Genomic DNA, 26,142 nt, shown 5'->3' with positions numbered 1-26,142 from the left:
AGAATTGTGTCCTTCTTAAACTAAGGTATCCATTTATTCATGTGCCATATGATAAGTGGAACTGCTTTTTGTAGGTAAGACTGGCACAAGTTAGGGGATTTACAACTCTTTATTCCAAGAGTATTCATTTAAGCGTTAACTCGCTAAAGCAATCTTAGCAATGTGCAGTACATTGCCAAGAGGCTGAAATGACAGATAATATGATGCAAAACCAATCGAGCAGTTTTAAAATGGGCAAGGCTTGTACTGTTTATCCTCTGCACACACATGTTGCATGCCATCTCGTTTTGACTATTCCAGTCAAGTGTTCTCTACTGAGAGCTTGCTTACAAGAAGGATTTTTACAGCACAAAGCTCTTCTGTCATAAAAGATCAATGAAGCACCATTAATTTAAGCTCCAGCATGTCAAGTATTTTGATAGGCAGTGTTTTCAAATATTGTGTTAAAACTCAAATGTGGACTCTTTCTTAGCTACCAATGTTGGCCATCCCGGTTGCCCACCTCAGCCAGGCTATGTTAGAGGATTTAACCATCCCTGTGGGTGTTTCTGTGTACCCATTCCTGGGTGAGTTGACCTTGTCAATGTTTACATTGTTTTTGTTTTAACATATATATATATATATATATATATATATATATATATATATATATATATATATATATATATATATATAGTTTCCTGGCAAGAAATATTGGCTCATTTCGCTTTTATTAAAAATCTGCAAAATATAAATGCAAAACATGCATAATTACTCATATCATACTCGTTTTCTTGTGCATGTCAATAATATATTTGAGCTGAAATTCCCACTGCACTTTGCCACGTATATTGGTTCAGAATTGAATAATAAGAACATGTGCATCTTCACAATATCTCCCTTTCCTTTCTAGGGAGCCAAGTAAGACACAGCTGTTCAGTTTTTTTCAGACTGATCTTGGAGGCTATCTCCCCCGATCTGTGGTGGATTCGTTCTTTCCTTCGAGCATGACTGATTTTTACAACAACCTCACAAAAGCAGTGAAGTCTTTCAAAGAAAATTAATTACATCTCTGGAGCTGGAAAACATGAAAAGCATCGTATGTTATATGGCATTATATTTATTCCCTTCTTTGTGGTGAGATTGTTACTCTTTTATAATGCTGTGTACATGCATACTGCCAATGGTATCGCTTTACTTTTTTATCACATGAAGAACAAACTTTCTTTGCACCATACAGGAAAATGGCTTTTTAAGTTTCCATAGAGATTCCAGCTGCACGGTATATTGTAGTTTTTGGAAATTTCAGGTTTTACATGTTTACTTAATATTTCAATACGATGTGGTTATTTTTAAACTATTCTTGTGTACGTATTAAAAAACAAATGTTAAGCACAACACAGGGATTTGTTTTGTCTAGAATTTAATCCAACAAATTGAGCAAAAGACCAGCTTTTCTTTTTACATTCTTACACATTATTTTGAAATGCATGTGCTAAAGACCAGCAGACTAAAGGGAAAAACATTTGTTTTGTTTGGTCAAAGATGGTAAATAAACCTGGGTAACGGATAAATCCAGCAGAGAATATAGACCCAACAGTAACACACTCTAATCATAGACTATCACTTGGAAAACTTATATGTAAAGCAAATAGCTGCATTTAAAAACAATGTTACTAGTTCATAAAAATAAAAGCCAGAGCATATGCAAATGGTGTACAGATTTTCAGAAAAGTATTTCAATGTGAGAAGCATGATGTGTGTCAGTGTTGACTGTCTTCTCTGTCACTCTTCCAATGCACTTACTTCAATTGAGTCGTTCAGGGAGCATGGTTGTTTCCAAGTGTGCACAGTGTTTAATGTGATATTGCACTTTTCTATTCATAACTGTCACCCAAACGCCTGGTGTAAGTCACGTAGACAAGTGTGTCACTAACGCCTTCATCAATGTCAACACTGTTTGGTTTATATCTTGTAATCCTTCCCTTCAGGTACAGTTCTACATGTATTTATGTTTTTACACAGGTGTACTATACATACATGCGATGTACTATGTTAGAGTAAGGGTTTGTATTATTTGAAAGATTTTTCATGTTGTCCTTGCATTCATGAAAGCAAGTGTTACTCTCTCAGTCAACAGCAGACCCATTGTGTTTTTTTAAATTGTTGCACTGTACTGTACTGTGTTCTGTATGTGTGCCATTGACACACGGTTTTAAGTTTCTATGAGTAGTCTTTGTAATGGGAGTTCACAGCTAGTTCTGTATACTGTACTGTACCAGTCAATAACATTTTAGATTCTGATAGTTTTATTTTATTAATGTTTTATAATAGATTATGTAATCTGTGACTCAATAAGATATTGCAACTCCTTGTTCTTTAAACAGATTGCTGCTATGAAAATGATAACCCTAAAACTGTGTTGTACTGTAACTGTAAAGAACTAAGAGAAAAATTCATTTTGAGAATGACCTTAAACTAAATGTATTTATTTGGAATTTTCTCAGCATGGGAATTAAAGGCGTAATTCTAGAGCGTGCGTGTGTTTTGTGTCCCTTTTTTTGTCAGGATTGATGTGGTTAAGTTGCTAAGTACATTATTGCATGGTACCAGAAGAGGTCACTAGACAAACTATATTGGTGTTGCTAATGTCAGATACCGAAGTCCATATTCACAAAGTATTTAGCACCATGCTATGTTAACACCAGGTTTAATTTTTTTCTAAAAAAAATAAAAATAAAAAAATGTTTATTTTAAAAAGCTTCAATTAAAAAACAAAACAAAAACAAAAAACAAGAGGGTAATTTAGGGTAACTAATAAACTTTTGAAATAACAATGGAGATAATGTAATGTTTTATTGAACGCAATCAAAGAAAAACGTAACAGTATATTTTGGGCGTCAGAAGAAATATTTAAATTAATTGTAAAAATAAAAGAAAAACCTATTTTTACAGCTCTATAAAATACTTTATTTCCTGAAAAAAAATACATTTCACTGACACAGAATATGACCAAAATTATAAATTTTACATTATACTATATCTCTTATATTATTATTATTATTTTTTTTTTTTAAGAAGGAAAGTATTGCACATAAATGTGAAATCAAATTAGAATTATACTCTGCTGCCAATATTTTGTACCATCAAGCATTTTTTTTTTTGTTGATGAATAAAGCAAGCGAGCAAGCTGATCTATCATCTGTTTTTTTCAGGGTTTCTAAAGTTCTTCAGATGTGCATTTCTTGCCTTGACACAGAAGAAGCAGGTAGCCTTTCTATAACTAGACTTTTAACGCTTGCTGGAAAGTGTAACATCAAAACAATATAACTGCAATTACAATACCTGATGAGTCTGCATATATTCAGGACATGCCATTCAACATTGGTCTGTAAATAGTCTAAGTTGGTTCTTACTTGTCTTAGAATATATATATATATATATATATATATATATATATATATATATATATATATATATATACACACAGTTCCTTTCAGACAAGAACTGTGCTAATGATTTGGAATAAATAGCTAAGAGAAACCAGGCTACTGTATATTTTGGGTAGCTTTACACTCAAGTGACAACAAGATATTAAGACTACCACCAGGAATGCTGTACCCTTATACTGCAAGTGTCATTGTTATTATTGTTCACTATGGTCAACACTATGGAAACATTTTAATTAAATGAACACTGAGACTCCTAATGTCCATTGTCTGGTGTCTCTCCCAGGTTTTGTTTCTCTGCGTTGAACAGTTTTTACACGGCTGTAGCTCAAGGTGGCCTTCCTAGCCTGCGATTGGAAAGCGAGCATTTGGGGGCGTTGTTTGATAACACACAGTGTCATTTTCCTGCTGATTCCACGACAGGGACTGGCTTACACACCTCTGTTTAAAACCTTGAATGTCGGCAGCTGTTTTATTGTTCCTCTGCAGTGGCCTCAGATTTGCTCACATCAGTTTTTCTTCTGATAACAGCTCTGATAGGACCCTCCGGTAAGGCTTTAATGATGTTCCAGGCTTCGAAACGGGTCAGTCCCTGCAGGGCAGTACTCTGGATCTGCAGTAACTCGTCGCCCGGCTGGATCCTGCTCTGTTCAGCAGCCCCCCCTGAAAAGAGAAGCAGGAATGGAATGTTACTTTAGAATGTTGCATCACACCTAGGGTTGCACACATTGTACTTCCTTGCCGGTTGCCAATGAAAAGATTTAATGTGCCAGTTTTTTTTTTCTTTTTTTTTTTTTCCATTTGAGACAGTTAAGCACAGTGATCATACCAGCATGCATATATTTTTAAAGTCTGAAATGTATAATGAGCACTGCTATTTTGTACCCTAGTCACACTGCTTAAATAATGCACAATATCACAATATAGTGAGTACGTCAGTGTCATTCAGTTACTTCACAATGCCATTTTCAACACATGGTGGCTGTTGTCTGTCAGCTTTACTATTTGCTTGTACACAGAGAGGCTGAGCTTTCCTTTGTGTCTTCAGTATCCATTGATTGTTTTTCAGGATAATGATGCAAGTTTATCCAGCAGTTTACAAGCAGCGCTGCATTTCCTTCCAACAGCTTACCTTTAAAAATTCTGTTGATGACAAGGGGCTTGTCTCCGTGAATGGACCCTTTGCCTCCTTCCAAACTAAACCCCACACCCCCTGCGTTCTTCTCCAGCTCAACAGTGATTGTATCGGAACCCGCATCCTCTGCATCTGAAAGCATAAAGTTAGATTCAATGGTGTACATGTATTTTTCCCCATTTAATTCTCTTTCCTGTTATAAACCCCACACTTTGATCATTGCCTTATAGTGCCACCTAGTGGTGGCTGTAGATCTGCAGTCACTGCCACTGTTTATTTTTGTCAGGATTAGATATCTCACTTCAAACATTTCATCATCAATTTCAATAGGTGTCCAGGTGGGAGAGACAGTGAGAGAGTCAGGAGGTCCCAGACGTGAATGCTGACAGGGAAACAGCCACAGTTTGTGAATTTCGTGCTCATGAAAAGTGATGCTGGACTTTGTGGTTGTTTGTGATGTGGACTAATGCCCCAATCTGACTTACCTATCACACTTGGATTTTCAACAGCACTTGTGGTCATGCTGCTTTCACTGCTCTCATCATTTCCTGTGTCGCTCTCCTTTGATTTGCAAATAACGATGACCGCCTGCTTCAGCATCCTGGCCTGCCGGAGAATGGCTGTGCCCTCACTGTGCGTCACCTCTTTAAGGGATTGCCCGTTAATGGATAACAGCTCATCCCCTTTCTGAATGGTTCCTTCCTCTGATGCCAGTCCGCTGGGAAATACCTTGTGTACCTGACAGCATGTGAATGAGATGTAAGATGCGAGCAAGAGCACCTTTTCAATACCTTTAATACAGTACTTTCAGCTGTTTCGTGCTATGGGGGTACTTGTCTTTTTATTTATTGTAGATCTTTTTTATTGGCTATGCACACTTTTACTTAGCTTTTATTGTTTGTGTGCTGACACACCAAAATATGGATGCTACCTGGTGATGTAAATAATTTTTTGTTGGATGGGGAAGGATGGAGGTAAGCAGGTCTTAACAACAGACAATAATTGTGGACTCATTGAATTATTGTTAATGCTGCAGTGTACTGCACACAGACACACGCACACAAAGGTTAGCTTTTTTGACAGCTTTGCTAAATTGAGGAAATAAGACAGACAGATACTTTTCCCAGTGATCATATAGTGTAGAAAAAACAACACCGGCTTCTCAAATACACATTCTCTTATTAAAACCCAATCTACCAATGCAAAAAGTACTCCTATTTATTATACTCACTGTGGTCACTTTATTTTCAAGGTCTATCCCACCAGCAATACTGAATCCCAGCCCAGTGCCTTCTTCTTTGTGCAAAATTACAACGTGAATGTCTTCAAATTGCTGAATAAAATGAAACAATCACCCAGTATATTAATACATAAAAGTAGCTTAATACTAAATATTACACTCATTGACATTCTTAAAACGTGGTTTACTGAGGTTGAGACGTGCAAGTTATCAGTTGTATATTTATAGTATGTGCTACTTCAGTTTAAAACAAAGCTCTAGTCTAGGTATTTTATACACTGCATTAAAAAAAACAAGTGGCGTCAAACTCACACCAGATGTGTTGTTACATGGTTTCCCGTTCGCAATACTTACTCTCCTCTGCAGTACCCAGTTTATTTCAGTACCAGCTGACCAGAGTGTCTTAATAAAGAGCAGCTGCTGCAATTAACAATAACAGAACGGATATTTGGTGTTTCTGAAGTGTTTTCTTCCAGGTGTTGTAACTATTAGAGAAGGCAGCTGTAGCCAATTGACCTGTCGTGTTTTGCCTATTAGAACTGCTGTCATGAGGGACACGGTTGTGCTTTTAAAACAATGGAAACAGAGACGTTGAGGGCTACCGAGACACTTAAATCCAGCTGAAAGGTGAATGCATTTTTAATAGGAACAGGAAAATATGTAACTGTTTCTTGATGCCCTTAGCCTTTTTGCTGCCGGAGGGAAATGCATAATGGGCACTTAGGTTATAAGCTAATTCATCCTGATAGAGTGTCAGATGAAGGAAAAAGAATTGGCCGCAACACAGCAAATATTTAACTTGTAAAGGAAATGATCAAAGTTAGAACATATTGCAGTGCACTCCAGACAAATGCTTCTACCTGGTCTCAACCATCATATAGAATAGAGCACTGCACTGAATGAATCACAGCCCTGTTTTAACTGAATGATAAAAGGACACCATCTTTCACATTCAGACATTTCTTATAACACTTAATACACTGGTGGGCCTGCTCTCTATCACTTTTTTTAAATCATTAAACTAACTATGTTTGGTCAAACTTGACTGTGCTAGTCCTAAAACACGGTACAGAACGTTGCGTTCATTTAAAGGAGCTATGCAGACTCCAAAGAAGTGGTAAAGACAACAAGAAGACTTGTACCTTCAGGGTTTCTTCATCTAGGGCCTTCACCTCCTCTATCATCTTCTTGATCTCCTCTGCAGGAATGAGGGAGATGAGTGACTGGGCCGAGGCTGAGGAGGAGAGGGACGAGGTGCGTTCCCTCTTCCCGTCCTCTCTCTTCTCGTCCGCCATGTTTATCGTGCATTCTCTGAGCTCTGCCAAGCTATTGTGGAAGGAAAATGATTGTTTTAGCATTCTGGAAACCTTACAGGAGCGATAACCGTGACTTTCAAATACACTTTCTTACTGCTGGTCCACTTTATATTGTGAGGAAGCTTTGGGAATAAGGCCCAATGTTTTGTTGGGAGATATAATATAGGAGGCTTCATTTGTAAAGTCATTAAGAATTTCTCAACCAATTCTTAATTCTTAATACCAAAAACAAAAGATTTTGTGATGCCAATTTACATTAACATTTTCTCCGCAGCATAAAAAGTATGAATGCAGACTATTTTAAGTAATTTAAATTATAGTGGAACTGAACCGGTCTAAATTTCATACTAGCATTTGAACTTAGGACTGTTCAAGCACTTGCTATACATTTGTTAGGTTTAAAATACCCAAGAACACGAGCCTACTTCTGATAACATGGAGAAACAAAACTCATTCCTGTTGGGAAACTTACCTGACAGAAAATCCCTTCTCAGCATGGCTCAGGTCAACAGAAGGCGACCCGGGGGTCTTGTCAGCCCAGGACAAGTCATCGTCAGGAGCTGCTTGGGGGGATCCTGGAGCAGCAGACCAAGGGTTGCTGTGCCAGATGGAGGGGGACTGAGGAAGGGAACGCATTGACCTCATTAACGCATGCGATACTTGATTACTGAACGAGAGAATTTTACAGAGGCTTTCTCCATCATAGGTCTTCAGGTTGGAGGTTTCAGAGGACGGGGTGGTAGCCAGTGGGAAGCTTCTTGTCCGTTGGCTAGGGGACTTGAACACCATGTTTTCTTCAGGTTCCAGCGATGCTGTGGAGGGCACAGTTTTTGTGCTGCTGCTTCTCCTGGGGCTGGGCAATGAAGACGCTGGCGGGGGAGAGGAAGGTACCTCTGGCTCTGCTGCTGGGATGGTCACCTCTATTGCTGACTTGCTTTCATCAGGTGGGCTAACCTCAGCTGCTTTATTGGCAGCATGACAAGCAGTGTTGACAGCTGAAGTTGTGTCACTTCTGCTTGGAGGTTTGTCTACCAAGGGTAAAGACAGTGATGGAGCAATCCTCTTAGTTCCTCTTTCAGTAGATTCAGAGCTAGAGAAAGTTTCAAAAGAGCTAATTTTCTGTTTGAATGACAAGTTGGATTTGGTCGAAGTATTTCTTAAGCTCACACCAAACATGCTTCTTGGATTTGGTGTGCCCCCGTCCCGAGGTTTGGTTGTTGCTGGCAGTTTTCCACTCTTTAAACCTTTCAGGCTCTGGCGAACCCAAACCGACTTTGGTGCCACTGGAGGACCTTTCTTAACATTCTGGGGGTCTTTTACAGCCACAGCTCCTTCAGGTGCATCCTTTTCGTGCACGGAGGAGCCGTTCAGGTCTGGTTGCCCATTCTCCTGACTCATGATGGCACAGCTTGGTTGTCCCTCAGTACTGTCTGCAATCCTTACCGACGGGTCTTGTGTTTGATGAGCCACAAAGAGATCCATGTGAGCTTGTCTTCTTAATGCTGGCCTTTTAGTTCCCGTAGAGAAGTTTGTAGGAGAACCAACACCTAGTTTGAAGCAGCCATATATTAAAATTATGAAGCCTGACTACATACAGCCTTTGTGTTGTTGGAAATAGTAAGGGTCAGTTTTTTTTTTTTTTGTTGTTGTTGTTATAAAAGAAGCCAAGGCAAAATATGATTTCCCCTTTGTTGACAAAAAGCCTCAACAGCACATAGAGGTGTTAGTGCTGAGTGAAGTAAGATACTAACAATCACATCCACTATTAAAAGAGCCAAATCAAACAAGTGCTGCTTTGCAGAAAACATAGCTTATCAGTCTTACATTTAAAACATTGTACTGTTCAGCAAATGCATATCATTTTTTTCAAAGGGTATTTCTCAATGTTGATGGATTAGCAATGAGGGCTATTTGCTGTAGTTTTATCTGGTTTTAGCAATCAAGTAGTGGAAACATTTGAAATGTTACAAGGTTTTTATAATAATCATTATTTTAAACCCCTATTACCATCCAAGAATGCTCAACAACCACTCAAAAAATACTGACATGGCTGAACTATGTTTGATTACTGCTTTTGTGAAAGGCTTTGCATTAAACCTCAGGAAACAGTCAAGGAAGCAACTACTATATCTTACACTTTTACCAGTCCAACAAAAACTTATACTACAATATCCTACAAGATACACCTAATTCATTGTACCTAAAAAATAGATTATTTTTAAATGTGTTCTAGTGATAAAACGTATACGTACTTTGGTGTCTTCCTTCTGCTCGTAAAGAGTTATCTTTTGCAGTTTCAGAGAAGTGACCAGAGTCCCCTGGTGATAATGAAGTCACGCAGAGAGTGTTAGTGTGAACCGTTTTAGTTCCTTCAGACACCAAGCTCCCTGCTTCCTGTAACACAAACAGGAAACAAGACAATTTGCACAGACCACAAAAGCTACAGCAATGCATCCGTTCATCTCTCAATTTGACATGCATCACCAAGGCATGCATTAAATAAACCGTATACATGAAATCAATTCTGCAGGCTGAAATCTAAACAATGCTGATTATGCAACAACTGGATCTGAATGTCTGTAAAAGGCAGACATTAGTATTCATCTTGGTTTTATTAATATCTGATGTCCTAGCACAGGCATTTTGGAAAATCTGTGCATACAGTAGGGGAATCACAGTTGTTACATTTTACTAAAATAATTCAAAAAGTCCAGATTAACCACAAAAGTCAGGGAAAAAAATAAATAAATACATAAGTACATAAAAATGGGGGTTGGGAGCCAATAAAAGGACGCCCTTTTAAAAGCTAACTGTGGCATACCTTGGGAAAGCATAGCAATGTGTAGTAAAGCATATTGGAAGCATGGTAAAGCATGTACAGTCAAATGCATGCATAGGAAAATCATGAGAAACTGTAAAATTGCCAAGCAAATTGACCATAGTTCACTTTTATAAGGGGCTTGATAGCACATTTCCAGGGTTCTGTTTTTTTCTTGTAATTAAGTCAATTTACTATGCAGTGAAGCATTGAAGCTTAATTTTGAATATTATGGAACTAGATGTCCATAATATTCAAAATTATGTCCTCCACCCCCCATTTATGCAAACAAAACAAATCAGAGAAATACTCAAACGTACATTTTTAAAGAGTAAATCAGGAATTTTTCTCAAAGCCATGAATAAACTGTAAAAAAACTAAAATCATGTGAAAAAAGTTATACTTCACATTTTTCAACATATAAAATTAAGATGCACAGAAAATGCATGCATATCATATGTAGTATATAGCTCTATTATCCACGCTTATCATTATGAAATAAAATTCACGTATGCAGTAAATAAATCTCATTTTTGTAGCCCACACCCTGTTTAATTGGTCAATATAGCCTGGGTTATCAGATATGAGGTGGATAATAAATAAATAATAATAATAATAATAATAATAATAATAATAATAATAATAATAATAATAATAATAATAATAATAATATAAGTGATGGTAGTGAGAATGAAGACATCAGCCCTTCCTCACAGGCACATGACCCAGTAGATATAGCATGTATCCCGTCTCCTTGAAATGACAATGAACAACTTTGGGCATCCACAGGTCTTACAGCAAGACAAAAAAAAAATCAGCTGGAGATGATGTTGATTTGAAACGTGTTAAAAGGTCTGTGCATTTGCTGAGCACTTGTGGAAGCATATCCAGAAACAGTAAACGTACAATGTATGTTTAAAAATACATCTTCATATTTTAATAATAAAAAAAAAACATATATGTGGCCAGATTCATGTTTGTAAGACTTAAATCAATAAACATGAATGTTGTAAAAAGTGTTCTGTTATATTTTTTATGGTGTGTACCATAAAGGGATAAAGGTATATAGAATATAAAGCTCAGACCCTTTTCTTAAACACACCAGTTACTGTGCTCTTGCTGTTGGTCAAACTACATCTGCTCTGGCAACAGCCAGTGTAAACATCCACAGACAAACCTTGCCTGTTCTGCACTGAGGTTTGAGAGGTGTTATAATGTTACCTTGCAGCCTTTTCGTTTCAACAGGCCTCTTGACAAATGACACCCAGGATTATTATACAGCGCTCTATAATTGTCTGAGTGTGTGCATTGAAGTTGTTACAAACACACTAACAGTCATGTCATGCTTTTAAGGAAATCACCAGTGCATACTATGTCTTAAATTATATATCGCATCACGTAGCATATTCACATAACGATAAAGCTAGTAAAATGTGTAAGTATTAAAAGACTGAGGCTTAGCTTTGATAGGTGTAATGATAGTACAGAATCATTAGTATTTAACTCTAGGATCTCCTCTTACGCAGAGTGGTTCATTTCTTTTATAAAATCCTACCTGGCACTTTGTAGTAGATGGTTTCCAGTCGCTGGGTGAATCTCCGTTCACACCTCCATGATCAGAAAAATGCTCTTCCTTTGAATCTTCTTGCTGTTTAAAATACCTCCTCGGTGGAGGCTTTGGCTTGGAGGCTCTTGCGGTTTTGATAATGAAGTCTGTAGATTGTTGGCTGGAATGTTTGCTGTTAGGTACGTTGTAATCGTCTGGGTGAGGAGGGGATGGTTTGATCTCTATAACCGACCAGCCTGGCGATCCAGCCACAGTGCTTTGTGGAGCGGTCATGGGCACGTCAACACTGTGGACCCTGCACTTCATGCCTGCCTGCTGGGTTGAGTAGGCTGAGCCCCCGTTAGAACAGGGTGATCTGTGGTTGGAGCTCGTGTCGCTGCTTGAGCGGATCATCAGCTTCTGGGGTCTCCTGTTATTCAGTTGACTGAAACTTCTCTCCAAGCATTTTTCACACTTCTGCTTTCCATGGGAGCACGGCTCATTCTTTTTCAGGGCTGAAAGATAAGGGGCAATATATATATATATATATATATATATTTTTTTTTTTTTTTGGGGGGGGGGTAACACCAAAAATCAATTCTGATTGCACCACACACCCCCTATTCACAAACCTTTAGGACTGTTTCATGCAATGTTATTTAAGGACTGTTTTTAAAAACATTCTCTTTGTTTAAACACTGCTTTAAAAAATAAGAATAAACATTTGATGAACTGTGATTTAATTAATTTACCTGGGCTTTAATTAAATAGTCCTTAACATTCCTTAATATGGTCCTTAATAAATTTAAATAGTTTCATATATTCTATAAGAAACAAACATGTTCTGGTACTACTTTTGATCTACCGGTATAAAGCATGCTCAACCTTTACCTCCATACCATTTGAATGATTGAATCATGTTATTTTGTGTACCTTCTATACTCCACTGACTCTTGACTTTTTTCAGTTTGCTGTTTTCAACAGCTTGTGCAATGGCTTCGTTTAGCTGCTGTTCTGAAACCTAGAGAACAAATGATGACATTCTAGAGATAATCACTGAACAATTATGTTGAATGGGCTCTACAAAGGAGCTCTTTGTGTTGTTATGAATAAGCAAACACTTGTGCACCCTACCTACCTTCGGATCCGGGTGACGACTGATGATAACCTGGACAGGCCCCTGGTGGCATTGGCTGAGGACTGTGTAAACCTCATTGAGAGTCATGCTGTGAACCACTGTTTCATTGATTTCTACGATTTCATCCCCACCCCTGAAATGCACAGTCAAAAATGCTTTAAGGGCATGCATATGTCAAAAACACAGTAACACAAATAGGCAGCTCAAATATACTGTTCCTGGGGTGTGTGAACAAATACCTTAGTCTTCCATCCATGTGGGCCACAGAGCCAGGGGAGAGGGTGTGGATGTAAATGCCAGGGTAGCCTTCACTGGAGGGGACACAGCACAGCCCAATCCCCAGGCCCACACCCAATTCTGAAGACAAGAGACAAGGTGAAAAGCTGCATTAAGCAAAAGATGAAATTATCTTATTGGTTGGCTTATTGCAGAAATGAGGATCCAAAATAGCAATATCTGTAGTTTACAAACGCAAAGATGCATTTCAATTATCAGATAAAAGCTAAGTTAACTGACTGTCATTACTAGTGAGGCCAAAGTCAAATTACCAGAGGCGTCCTAGACCGTCTCAAAGGAGCAGCACTGCCAGTGGAAAGCACCACTTGTGCACAAAGATTGCATTTCCAAAATCCAAATCCAAGCAACTATGATATCAAACATGTTTTATTACAATGGCATTAACCCTCATTCAAGCGATTCTACCCCCTTTTCAGTTTTTACCAAAACCGGTTGGGCCATTGACAAAAGTGCATCCAGTTTGTACTTTTTTACAAAGCAGTTTTGACCCCGAGGGGTCAGAGCGTGTTTCACCTTTGTGCAAAGTGATTTCCATCATGATTCTGTCTTTGGGCTTGGCTGGGCTGGGGAGGAAGCTGCAGTCTGCCAGCTCGGGGCCGGAGCAGCTTCCCCGGCTGCTGATGGTGGCGCTGGAGCTGAGGGAGCGTGAGCGCCACAGGTGGGAGACGCCGGAGGAGCTGGACGAGGCTTCGATCCGCAGGCTGGTCCGCACAGCCAGCATCAGCAAGCCCTTCTTAGTTTGCTTCAAAACAAAATGCACAAAATGCAGCGCTCAGTAAAACCACCATTGTTTATTGTATTTTATAAATTGCTATAAAATCATGGATTTGCATTTTAGCATATACCTTAAATTTCTTCAGGGCCTCATCGTGGGTCAATCCATGCAGCGACTTGCCATTCAACTCCAGTATTTCATCTCCTGTGATACATAAAAATGCTGTTTGTACTGTGATCACTAGAGCCATAGTAAATATATAGCAAACCTGCTTAAGAAATTACTTCTCAGAGGTCCATCTAAACTGTGTTAGCCTCAGAAAGCTGCCACTATGTTGGTTGCAAGTTTCTTACATCTCCTGTAACATAAAGTAATGCACAGCTACACAACAAAACATACATGCAGAATGAAATGTATGACTTTCTGCTACTGTACCTTCTTGTAATCTTCCATCAGCTGCCGCTGCTCCACCTGGGAAAATAGTCTTGACATAGATTCCTATTGGTCCATACATGCTGTCCTTTCCACCGACTATACTGAACCCTAAACCCTGACGAGTGATAAAGACCATTTAGGTAAATGCGGAATCATCCAAATAAACGTCCATTCTTCAAATAAATCGGAGGAATATATTTTTTTATCACCCCCAGAACTATAGTAATCAGCCCTCAGATATTACATTTACATACAAATAGAGGAATATGTGATTGTGGCAATTGCACCCCAAATATGCATCTACAAGTAACAAAGTGCAAAATAATAATGTCATTTGTTAGAATAAAACCAAGTTACCTTGCCTTGACCCTTCATCAGAACGATATTAGAAATAACACAGGCTTGCACGCTGCTGCTCGAGTTCACTAAGTGTGCCGAGCTTAAAGACCGAGTGGGTCTTGCAATAACCTTTTGAGGAAAAAAAACAAAGACATGTAATACGTAATGTACAAACAATGAAATCGTGTAGCGATCCTATTGGCATGCCCTTATTGCAGTCCCCATGGTGCCTTGTGGCGTCAGTACAGATGGGTCTTTTAACCTTTAAATAGTCATGCTGCTCACACAACCTTATCCAGTAAGACACCAAACAGCTGTATACACATGTGATCTTTTCTGTTGACTGCTTCTTACCTGGGCAGGTGCATCAGGAAACTCCAGCTGCTGGGAGAGTGCCTTCCTGTTGCTGTAGAAACCGGGATTTCCCTGTGTGTTGTTACTATTATACATCTCTGGTGTTTTAATGATAAGGTCATCTAAATCTCCAATCCAATAGGGATTGACACCTGAAACGCACACAAGGGGAACACTTCACATTGAGTGACCCTAACTACACTGTAATTACACTGTCATTACATATGTGGTTACATAGTACGTATCTACAACCACATGTGCAAAAACAGTGCTATTACAAAAGACGCTAGCAACTGCCAACATTTCTTTTTTTATTTTGTAATTAAGCAAGTTGTTTCATACAACCATATTGTGTTATTACAGTGCAATGTAGTTAGTGACATTTAAAAACACTGAACAAAGAAAACACAAGTAACAAATCTGGTATACAGAATTTAATTTTCTTCTACAGTGGTAACAAGCCTATAAAGAAACGTCTAATTAACTCCATTGATATTTAACTCCCCTCCACACACACACACACACGCACACACACACACACACGCACACACACACGCACACACACGCACACACACACACACGCACGCACGCACACACACACACACACACACACACTATTCCTGGGGAAATGAGAGTTCAAAATGAGTGATAATTGCTCAGACTATTAACATGCATTTTTTGGAATTACCTACTCATTTACATGATTAAACTGGTTTACATGTAGTTTAGAATTTAGTATGACAAGCTTAGCATGATTTTATAAAAATAGGAAGGGCTTAATATGTTCATATTTATTCAAATGCATACTTACTAGTAGAATTACTCCGAGTTCTTTTACAGGACAACTTGGTCTGGGAATAATTATCTGATTTTTCTGCATCACGCTCATTGTATCCCTCCCCAGTCATGTCTGTGCTGTTTCTCTGCAACCAGTTAAAAAGATAATCAACCTTAAAACGCACGTTGCATCTTGACATCTGTACTCTGTTAAACAAAGCACACATCATTATAACCTGATGCCTGCATTCCTGTGCCTAGTCAACAATAGATGGTAAGTCTGTTTATGTACCACACAGTTGGTAAAGACAAGCAAAAACCAGTATGGTGGGGGGAAAAAATGTTAGAATGTATGGAAAAAAAGCAAGTCAAACTGTAAATTTACCATGACAAACATTTATAAGGATTAACGAGGTGTGAGAAACTTGAAATGGCCTTTTCTCGTATCTCATGTGCACACCATTGTTTATTTAATGTATGGCTTTGTATGGATACAGTACATCTTTTTTGTGCAGCTAGGGTTTAAGTTGTTCATTGCAGATTTGGAAAGAAAATAAATGAATCAGTTATGCTGATAGCATTTTACTTTGAGAGAAGCTGGTCAAAGAGAATGAGCCTGATTAAGGGTAAGGCAGAGGCAGTCACCTTTGGGTGAATGTCGTTCCCAGCATTTTCTTTATCAATGATGTTTGTCTGAGGCTGCTGGTTTTCTTTGTCGGTAGTTGGTGGTGCAGAAACCGAGGTAGATCTGTTACATAAAAGTGACCTTTTATCTTCATCTACAGGACAAGTCTGTAAAAGAAAAATATAGAGAGAAATAAGCTATGGCCACATGTCATTATGCAAGTTATTCTTTTCTTTATTTTTTTAATGTCTTTGATGACTTAGCTACTGTACAGATTTTCATGAAAATGTTCTTCCATGCATACATTTTTTTTATCCCTCAGAATGGACTTCAAGAAAACATTCTTTAATTAACTCATGATCTTTGTGAATAGGACCATGTGTCTCATAAGAAACATCACTTGGAAGCTGTGCAGTGGTGCAGAGTTTAGTGTCACTGACATTTTTTTAAATCCCACCTGTAACTCTTATCTGTCTGTGCTCAGAAAAAATAGCAAACCTCAAATTAATTCTGAGATGCTCAGTCCTTTACAGTACAAACTCATGTTTGTTAATCTGAAGACAAATAGAACGTATTCAGTCGTCAATTATAATGTCACTTGTTAGTAGTGTTTTATTGGAAGTTTTACATAACTGTTACTTTCACTAAAAGCCTAGTAAAATTCAGTGATTGCAGTTAAATGTTTTTTTAAAAAGAAAAAAAGCGTACCATTAGCTTGGTGGAAACTACCAAATCCACTAGCCCTGTTGCTGTCTGGAGCACAGCCTCAGCCTCATGTCTTGAGAGGCCAGTCAGGGATTGTCCATTCACTGTTAGCAGCTCATCCCCAGGCTGAAGACGACCATCTCTGAGTAGAGAGCAAAAGATGTAGCAGACAATATAATGGTAACAATACACGTGTAAGTATAATCCAGAAAGCATGTACAAGGCTACAGAGAAATGCAGGACAGCATACCACCACCACTGAATCAGTGGTACAGACTGAGGCTTACCTGTGTGCTGCCCCTCCATTCATCACATGGCTAACAGTAATTCCTTTGTTTGGTACTGCAGAGGTGTTATTTGCAGAGATTTGAATCCCCAGACCTTCATCACCAGTAGCCACACACAATTTCCAGATGCTGCTTTCCTGTTTAATAACAAGACACCAGTGGTATAAATATAAAGCTGCTGTTCTTTCAGGGTTCACATAGGCTGCTTTTGTTGGGATTGAGACAGAGTAAGTGGCCCTTCTCATGTTCCGCTTCACACAAGTTTTCAATTCATTTAATATCCATCAGTGTGTATACATTAGAAAATTACCTCCCCCCACTTCCCCGGAACGTTTGATTTCAATGAGATTCTGTCATATTGTAATTGCACTGTTGTTTCCCTTAACAAGAACGTTGCATTTAAATGTTCAGCACATGTTGCGGGTGAGAAATCCATAGATTCTGAATGAATTGTCTGCCAAGTTTAAAGAGTTGTTCATTCAAGTTTTCTGCAAGGTAATGTGAGAGCATTTAGGCACAACTGTGTATTCAAATATAGCAATGAGAGCATGATAACTTATTCTGTATTATTAATTTACTTTAAGTCATTTTAATACGTCTTAAAATTGTCTTAAATATGGATTTGTCAACATACAGCATTTTTTTTTCCCCAGCTGAAAAAAATAAATAGTTAATCCATTGAAATCAGTGCAGCCTCATGTTTGACCATAGGCTGCTGTTGTTTAGAAAAAAGCCTGTTTCCATGACATCAATGGAATTTCTTCTGCGATCTGCATCAGGATTTTATGAACAACTTTATCCCCTCGGGTTCCTTTGTGTAAAGCCAGTAGATATTGCACCGTACGTGGATATGAGCAGCAGACAATTACAATATACTGGCCATGTGATTAGCAGTATTTGATTTGCATGAGAAATTGCAAGATAACAAACAAGGAAAAAAGACTAATCGGAAACAACTTACAGCGCTTTAACTACATTTCAAAATGTAGCAGTCAGGAGTCTTTCATTTAGGTTTCTTCTTAGAAGCTGCTTTCTCATTTAAAAAAAAAAAATCCAGCTATTTTCTGAGGGTACATAGCATGGCCTTTGAAAGTCATAATTGTGAAATTATTATTATTATTATTATTATTTTTACTTAGCCCAGTTCAAAGTCCACAAGCAACTGTCCAACCTCAAACATCAAACAACATCACTTATGAGTCTTATAATGGAAAAACAAAACCAAAATGTTAAAAATGGCTATCTTTAGACGTCTCCTGGAATTATCAGCCGTTTACAGCTGAGCTGCCAAATCTCATTGAACTTCAAGTGAAATGGACAAATATTCATCATGCCGTGAGCTGCTCTTTCCCCATGTGTAAATACATCTTAACATACCGGTGAAATGCTAAGGGTTCAAAAATTAATACCACACCACAATGTATGGCTTGTTAAAAGGATGCATATATTTACAATATAGAAGAAAAAAACATGAAACCACAAAATCCTAATTTATTAAAGCTAAATAGCTCATCAATGACTTATCAACCATCTACGCACATAACAACATGGCTAACCAATAGAGAAAGCACATTCCCATAGAAGCATTTATACTGCAAATGTAATAATATTCTAATAACTTTCACATAGCAATAGATGAACTATTCAACACTAGTTCATAATTCTGACTGAATACAGGACATGTCTGATAGTGTATTGTTATTGTACTTGAGTTATTCAATTTTAAGTTTGTAATCCAGGCTAAATACATACCTAATGGATCTTTAAACTAGAATTTAACTCAAAGCATTATGCCCAATTAGATTGTTTTTAATGCTTAGTAAAACGAGACAACAATTTACTGGCTATATTATTATTTGACTTATTCTATCCTTCAAGAAACATAAAAAAGAATACAAATATTGTATATAGAAAATGCATGTTTTAATTGTAATAATATGAATTATCTTCTTATTATATTCCATTAGATAATTGAACCCAATTTATGAAGTGCACTGGATATGAATTTACAATCAGTTATCAGCAGTTAAACCTTCATCATAGTGAATCCTAGGAAAAGGGTTCAACTTTCAGCATTTTTAGAAAACTATAGAGCTGTATTTTCACAATTTATTCATAATTAATATTAATAAAATGTTGATATAAATTCTGCAAACTAGTTGTCTTTTAAAAACAAAATATGTTTCTAATATGTACAATAAGCATAACTATATAGCGAGAGAGAGAGAGAAAGAGAGAGAGAAAGAGACAGATAGATAGATAGATAGATAGATAGATAGATAGATAGATAGATAGATAGATAGATAGATAGATAGTCAATCTGAAAAATCTTAAACATCCTGTACCTTAATGGAAAATGTTCTCCTCATAGTCTTCTTGGCATGTTCCTCATGTTCTCCTGTGGTCCTTTGTGGGTCACAATCTTTGTGTTCAGCAGAGTGTGTTGTGGACAGCACCTGTGCCCTGGGGTTTCTCTCCGATCGTTCTCTCCCACTGTATTTCTCGTTTTCAGCTGGATCAGGGTATTTTTCCTCAGGGCTCGATCCTTCGTCACTGTTTTTGGAATTGCACAGTATTAACGACCTGGAAATGAGCCCAAGCTTCCGCGACCTCCTGTTGGTTTTGCCTGTAGTGCTTCTCCTCTCCGTCTTCATCGCAAGCCCATTAGCTTTCTTCTTGTGGTTGGTATAGCTGTGTGGCATGTTTGCTGATGGATTTCCTCTGCCCTGGCCAGCTAATGGAAAGAGACATTCTGTAAAGCAATTAGAAAATTCAGTTAGGAATCCTGTTTCATAAGTGTTCTGAGAGACTGTTGAGGCAGACTAGATAAAAGCTCTTTTCTTCCTTGCTTAGAAAGCACATGTTGCCTCATGACTTCCTATTAATTCCCATCTTGGAGTTTTGTACTTTGAACAGGACTCTTTACCTCCATTGGCTCTTAGAGACTGGATAATATAGGGAGGATTTAGTAATGCTGGGGGTCAACGTGAGGTTTCTTGCAGACCTCCACCAATGCATTTCAATCCTGACAGGAATGGCTACCCCTTCTATTTACTCTGATTTGCCCAAATACTAAACTACACCAGATCTGTAACCAGCCCTAAACCAACACCTGATTCGTATTTTAATGAAAATTACATTGCTTTATTACTATAGGCTACAGTATATGTAAAATATATGTTACCCACACCCTTATCAATAACATTGGGCATCACTGATGTATAACAACAAAGCACAAAGGGGTTGAAAAATGAGCTCTTACTTTATACACACGCAGGTCAGCTCCAAATAAGAAGCCAAATTGAGCATCATGTGTTTGGGTTGGTTACTAGAAGAATGTACTTCCTGATATCTAGTTAAACCTGATTCATTTACAGTGTTCGTTTTATTTATATTTTATTAAACTAAAGGTTTTTAGTAAGCAATGATGCAGCTCAGTGAGAACGGCCACATCAATACAGTGTCAGCCAAACAAAGTCAGCAAGTTTTCTTAGCACGGAGGAATAGTGTATTTATTTATTCCACATTCAGAAGAGGAGTGTGATCACTGAGATTTCCGTACGGTTCAGTGTTTGTTCAATATGTTTTTGAGTATGTGTTGGGAAGATAGCATGAGGGGGTAAAATATTAAACTTCAATAGTAATTTTGGTTCAGGTATGAAATATTATGTTAACTAATGTATTCTTCAGCGTTTTCATGTTGTTATATTCACTTTGTATATCACAAAACAACAGCAAGAATACCTTAGATAACTCTTCTACTGTATGTCATACCCATACCAAGTAGCTTTGTAAGCTGTCAAAGCTGTCACAGTCTGTACCTGATTCACTGTCTCCCCTGTGTTAACAAGACCATTTCATTCTATCAGTTTCATATTGCGTTCTTCTAAGACAAGGCCTAGTATAGCTGTAATATGTCATGTTGATGTCCAAGTCTAACCTTAATCTACTTTCTCTACAGCAGAGAACTTGTAATACATTAAATGGGGAGCTGAAATATTTTATCCTGCACAATCCACTCTTGTTTTAAACAGCTGAACATAAAAAAAACAAAAAGAAAGTGTTTTTATAATGTGCAAATACATTTATTGCAAAATGTGTGTTTTCCATCCAGCTCACTATACACACGCACAGTGTTCTTTGATTCTTTTCCAAGTCCTAGTTATTTTGGCTTGTGCTCCAGTACAGAGAAGTTGACAGCACTAAGTCGGTTTCCAATACAGACAACAGCCTCTGTCACAGCCTGAGAATGTCCTTTGCTCTCCATCAGAGTTCTAATAGAGTGTGACAAATAAAAAGCTATAGTTATGCAAACTCTGAACCTTGCCACATTTAACAAACAGCACTGCACTTTCCCAGCACACTGTCTTACTGGAAGTTTTTTTTTTCTGTTTGGACTGGCAGACCATGCTGGCTAACCTCAGACCAGTACCCAGACCAATGAATAATAAGAAGTGTTGCATGATATAAACTATCAATCACAAGAGAAACTGACCTGTGAACTCATTAGCTGTTTATAAACCAAAGCAGCAGACTGATGAATAATTTGCCATTTAAAGAAACACGTGTTTATTTTCCCTTGGATTAGGTGAGATACAAACCTTTTTTTTTTCTCTAAGGAGGATGAATTTATGACATGCAAGGGTGTGGCTGTTATTCCAGCTGAAAGGAATTATAACTGCAGCAACAGCTACTTCTGGCATCATGTGGTCCGTCTAGCAAGTGGTATAAGGATGGCAGTGTATTTGTGCTTACTTTTGAATCTGTGTTTTGTTTCCATGGCAATCTAATGCCTGTGCACTTTTTAAGAAGTCGTCCTGAGACAATTTCTTAAAACGTGGCAGGTTTTAGAAGGGCACTGAGCTCCAGCCTGGATTCATATGGTTCAAATTCCCAGCAGTTACATGCTGGCACACTGGCATGCTGGCATACTGGCAGACTGGCACACTGGCACTCTGGCACACTGGCACTCTGGCACACTGGCACGCTGGCACGCTGGCACGCTGGCACGCTGGCACACTGGCACTCTGGCACACTGGCACTCTGGCACACTGGCATGCTGGCACGCTGGCACACTGGCACTCTGGCACGCTGGCACGCTGGCACACTGGCACGCTGGCAGCCCGTGGGATCATGAAATCCCAGCACAGATGCACAGATGTACCGTCTAAAATCCTGATGTATAAAAAGAGGGACCCTGGCAGAATATACCGGTATATATTTTTATAATCTGGTCATGCATCTATGCTTAATGTGCCCTTTTTATATATGCATTGTTTTTACACCTATGGCTTCTGTACAGTTCATAGTTTACCGTGCTGTTCCCATTCTCAGACTGTGCATTTAGTTCACCTTATCACTCTTCTGTTCTTTATTTTGCTAGGCTGTGCTTTACCAGGCTCTCACTATGCTTTACTTACCCCACTTTGCTATGCTTTTACCATGGTATATCACTGTACATGTTTTTACAGAAGTTTGTAGGATTGGCCCCTTCTATTCTGCTGTGCCTTTGTTGTGGCAGGCTGGATGACAGACCTCCCGATGAAACTGAAGAACCTCTGCCCTGTTTGATTTAGAAAGCTGTTCAATCGGCATCCACTTTTTTACAGCTTTAACTTCCTGTTTACTTGATGAAATACAGTCTGTGTTGCACAGTTAGGCAATAGAGACTGAAAAAGCTCAACTGACTAGCATACTGTCAGCCTATGTTATGTTGTATGTACAGTACAAAGTTAAAATAATACAACTTTTATCTGAGTGTCATGTCTGAAAACATATCTTAGAGGCTGCATACAGAAATGAACCGGTTGCATACTGTAGGTGTCCAACAGAGAGCTCCATTCGATAAGATGTAGAAATGATCATATAGAGGATTGCCACATTCTTCTCCCACCTGGACCAGCCTCTCTTTCGGCAGTGCTGTGTGAGGTACTGCCATTGATTCTCTCACTTGCAACGTGAGCGGTCACCGTTCCTAGCCCAGGCTCTGCCCTGTTATGTTGATGCCTTCACCCGGATCTCATAGACTGGCTGCAGTGAATCACAGAGGTAACGAGGGAAGAGTGTAGTGGACAGTGTTGCCGTTACAGATTCTGCCCCCTGTCGGTGATCTATAGCTACAACTGCAGATAATCATGGCTCTTTTGTGAATAAGCCTCTCACTCGAGGTGTGAGTGGTCAAAGGTTTATGCCAAGTCTCTGTCATGTTACACATGTGCCAAGAGAAAGACAATGCAGTCTATTTGTATTACTGGTACTGATAATGGAAAGATTTCTACACAACCCACAGCTATGAGGAGCACACCTCAGACTCTGCCTGGCACAGTTCCTCAAACTGTTAAAGAACTAGAGAACCAGATGCCTACAGAGTACAGACACAGCCCTCGTCTCACCAGCCAAGATTAAAGAATAGCTCCACTGGCCACTGGTTGGTAGCTGGATTATCACAATTATATAAATAGCATAAACAGGACGAGAGTTATTATTTTAAATAAGTTGTCGGAGTCCCTTAAGCTTTAGTTGCATTCCTTTAACTCACCTGGCATTGCTTCTCTTTCAAACTGACTCCTCAAAGAAAACATGCAGATACAGTCCAAGCAAGCATATGCTGTGAGTAGACCTTTATCCAGTCCTTGAGGTACCCCAGAGAACACAATGTCATTCCACACTGTCTTAAGTTTTCCCAGTTTTGAAGCAGGTGTCCGTTTGCAGTGCAGCTTCTAGAGAAAGCGTCCTGTATTTGCCACTGCCTTCCACAATTGTATCTGGCATCAAGTTACTCACACCCCTTTCCCACTAAGCAAAAGAAACTGCAGCAACGTAATGTATGACTCTACTTTTCCTCAATCATACTCCAAATGGAGTTTGGCCCATTGGGTCTTAAAATAAAAAACAAATTTACAAAAAAAAAAAAAAACATGCACATTCTTCCCTTAATTAGCACTGCTGTGTGAGACTGAGTTTCCTTTAAGACTCTGCGACTCGAATATTGATGCAACAGAACAGTAATGTTGTTTTGTTTCAAAACCTTAGCCAAGGCTTGGTTTTGCTTGAGTGCCCTTGATGAGCTGGTGAGCTAGCAAGCAAGACAATGACAAAACTTCATTCATAGAAAGAAATGAAGCAAAACATCACATCAAATACATTCACTCGAAAGCTTGTGTGGAGAAAAGCTGTATTTGGAAGAAACACAGTGATTTATATTCCATTGACATGCAGTTCATTTTCTGAATGTTACCACACAGAGAGCAACTGGTACTGCTAATGTCAGTTGTGTGTTGGCCATGCCCTTCATTTTCTGTTCCAGAACCTGTTCTAAATTCTGAGTTCATTCCAAAATAAATATGAAGACATTATGATTCTGTTGTGCAATAAAGTATCCATGTATAATAAACTTAACACTGTCAGTACATTTTGGCGGCTCTTGATTAACAAGAAGCTATTGTCATTATTCTTACTTTATATATGTTTGTATATATGTCTGTATGTGGGTGAATGTGTGGTTCTTAAAAAGCAAAAGATTTAATACTTAATTTATTTATACTATTTATATATATATATATATATATATATATATATATATATATATATATATATATATATATATAGTGGTTATTATAGTTAAGAATATATGTGTGTTTACAAGCTACAAAGAAAGAAATCCACTTATTTTAGTCCAACAAAAATGTATTCTGTTTGCCACCCCACAGGTATGCACAGCCTGGCCTAATGCAAGTTACTGTATACTTTAGATGCACTGTCTAATTACCCTCCCTGTCCCAGCCACCAGACATTCGCTGAGCAGCCCGCACCCAGTACATTTTAAATGGAGCTCTGTTGAAAATGAATGCGCTAACGTGGTCTACAGTAGCTGTACTAAACCAGATACTGTTCTTAACTCCCTGTTGTTAAATCCCATCCCTGAAAGCAGTAACTACACCTTTGGGAAGATTTTGTATTTTCTTATTTTCTTCTGTGTGTGTTGACCTATTTCAATGGGCTCTACAAGCTGGTATTCCAAGAGGCTTATCCATTCAATCTGCCCTAGTGTATATGCTATTTATCATGCCTGTTGAACTTAGAATAACATTACAGTAAATACAAAATCATTACAGTTATATCACAATGGCATTTCATTCTGCATTTTTTACACGATTCCTTATTACTGACATACTCTTCAAACACTAAAAACCTCCACGGGTCTTAAAGAGTTGTATGCTGACCTTTTTAAATGTATAGCTTACTATGCTTCTGTGTGCTTTACCATGCCTTCATTACACTTTTCTGTACTTTAATTGGCTCAAAACATAAATTACAATACAAGTTTCTATAAAAAAAACAAACACTGTATGCCTCTTTCAGCTATCCAGCTGTACGTTGGCTATGCCCTTGACATTCTGTTCCAAGCCTGTTTTAAATTCTAATAGCTGATGTCAAAACAGCAGGGCTTGAATTAGGAAATCCTGAGGAGTCTCAGAAAAGCAGGGTCTACCTGATCTGCTGGGTTCACGTCCATCTTCTAAAGCAGAAAACTACTGCAGAACCTTTCTTTGGAATCCAGCACGACAGGCAGCATTGTATTATATCAGACATTCTGTTTCAACAACTAAAAAACAGAAAACGAAACACATTACTTACCAGAGTTGATTATCTCCTTTACAAATGAAACCCCTGATGCCTTTTGATGGAATAGAGAGGAGGGGATGTATTGGTTCCATTGTTTTTACCGCATGTCTAATGAAATAAAAAAATCTGGATATATTTGTGTTTCAGGCTGTCAAGCGCTATGATTACAGTTTAACAATCTAGCTTTTCTACTCAGAAGAGTTTTTTTTTTTTTTTCTTAAATCCATTGCCAGAAAGTTTCAATGATTTAGATTGGGTACTTGCAACTACCGCCCTCCCTTTTAGCAGCTGTGTATAAAGATGTCACTTCACTGCATTAACCACTTAGTTGTAACCTTTTCCTGTCTTACAATTAGTATATT

At 38.3% G+C, this 26,142-nt stretch overlaps 2 protein-coding genes across 4 annotated transcripts in view; one reads left to right on the top strand and one right to left on the bottom strand.

Annotated features, from left to right (window-relative positions):
• Window positions 1-2,514, top strand: part of LOC117428231 (stAR-related lipid transfer protein 5-like) — a 4,787-nt gene extending 2,273 nt beyond the window's left edge. The window contains exons 5-6 of the mRNA XM_034047064.3: window positions 473-566; window positions 893-2,514. Of these exons, the coding sequence (XP_033902955.1) occupies window positions 473-566; window positions 893-1,043 (245 nt within the window). The 3' untranslated portion in view covers window positions 1,044-2,514. The remainder of the gene's footprint in view (window positions 1-472; window positions 567-892) is intronic.
• Window positions 1,386-26,142, bottom strand: LOC117428230 (pro-interleukin-16-like). Of its 3 annotated transcripts, none has more exons than XM_058995344.1 (23): window positions 25,793-26,142; window positions 19,501-19,907; window positions 17,156-17,292; window positions 16,872-17,010; window positions 16,184-16,330; window positions 15,573-15,684; window positions 14,762-14,913; window positions 14,426-14,536; window positions 14,069-14,183; window positions 13,764-13,837; window positions 13,432-13,660; window positions 12,861-12,978; window positions 12,622-12,754; window positions 12,417-12,504; window positions 11,493-11,998; window positions 10,258-10,314; window positions 9,372-9,513; window positions 7,592-8,666; window positions 6,946-7,129; window positions 5,795-5,896; window positions 5,049-5,301; window positions 4,561-4,695; window positions 1,386-4,091 (listed from the first exon to the last, which is right to left on the bottom strand). In XM_058995344.1, the coding sequence occupies exons 2-23, from the start codon at window positions 19,855-19,857 to the stop codon at window positions 3,901-3,903; spliced, it is 4,557 nt and encodes a 1,518-aa protein (XP_058851327.1). In that variant the 5' UTR covers window positions 19,858-19,907; window positions 25,793-26,142; the 3' UTR covers window positions 1,386-3,900. The 3 variants fall into 3 exon arrangements, with proteins under 3 accessions (XP_058851327.1, XP_058851325.1, XP_058851326.1); XM_058995342.1 differs by lacking the exon at window positions 25,793-26,142 and adding an exon at window positions 23,694-24,042; XM_058995343.1 differs by lacking the exons at window positions 10,258-10,314; window positions 25,793-26,142 and adding an exon at window positions 23,694-24,041.

This window comes from Acipenser ruthenus, chromosome 21 (genome assembly GCF_902713425.1).
Source record: "Acipenser ruthenus chromosome 21, fAciRut3.2 maternal haplotype, whole genome shotgun sequence".
In the NCBI taxonomy this organism is placed as follows: Eukaryota; Metazoa; Chordata; class Actinopteri; order Acipenseriformes; family Acipenseridae; genus Acipenser; species Acipenser ruthenus.
Note: the sequence above shows the minus strand (reverse complement) of the source record. Positions and strands in the feature narration are given on the sequence as shown.

What these genes read in the sequence shown, in the direction of transcription:
- LOC117428230 (XM_058995342.1), bottom strand. Translation starts at nt 23,736, where the DNA reads ATGTTTTCTTTGAGGAGTCAGTTTGAAAGAGAAGCAATGCCAG. An exon ending in TTCCTGATGCACCTGCCCAG is followed by an intron (nt 14,537 to 14,761) that starts GTAAGAAGCAGT and finishes TTTCCTCAAAAG; the next exon opens with GTTATTGCAAGACCCACTCG. An exon ending in GTCGTCACCCGGATCCGAAG is followed by an intron (nt 12,505 to 12,621) that starts GTAGGTAGGGTG and finishes TTTGTTCTCTAG; the next exon opens with GTTTCAGAACAGCAGCTAAA.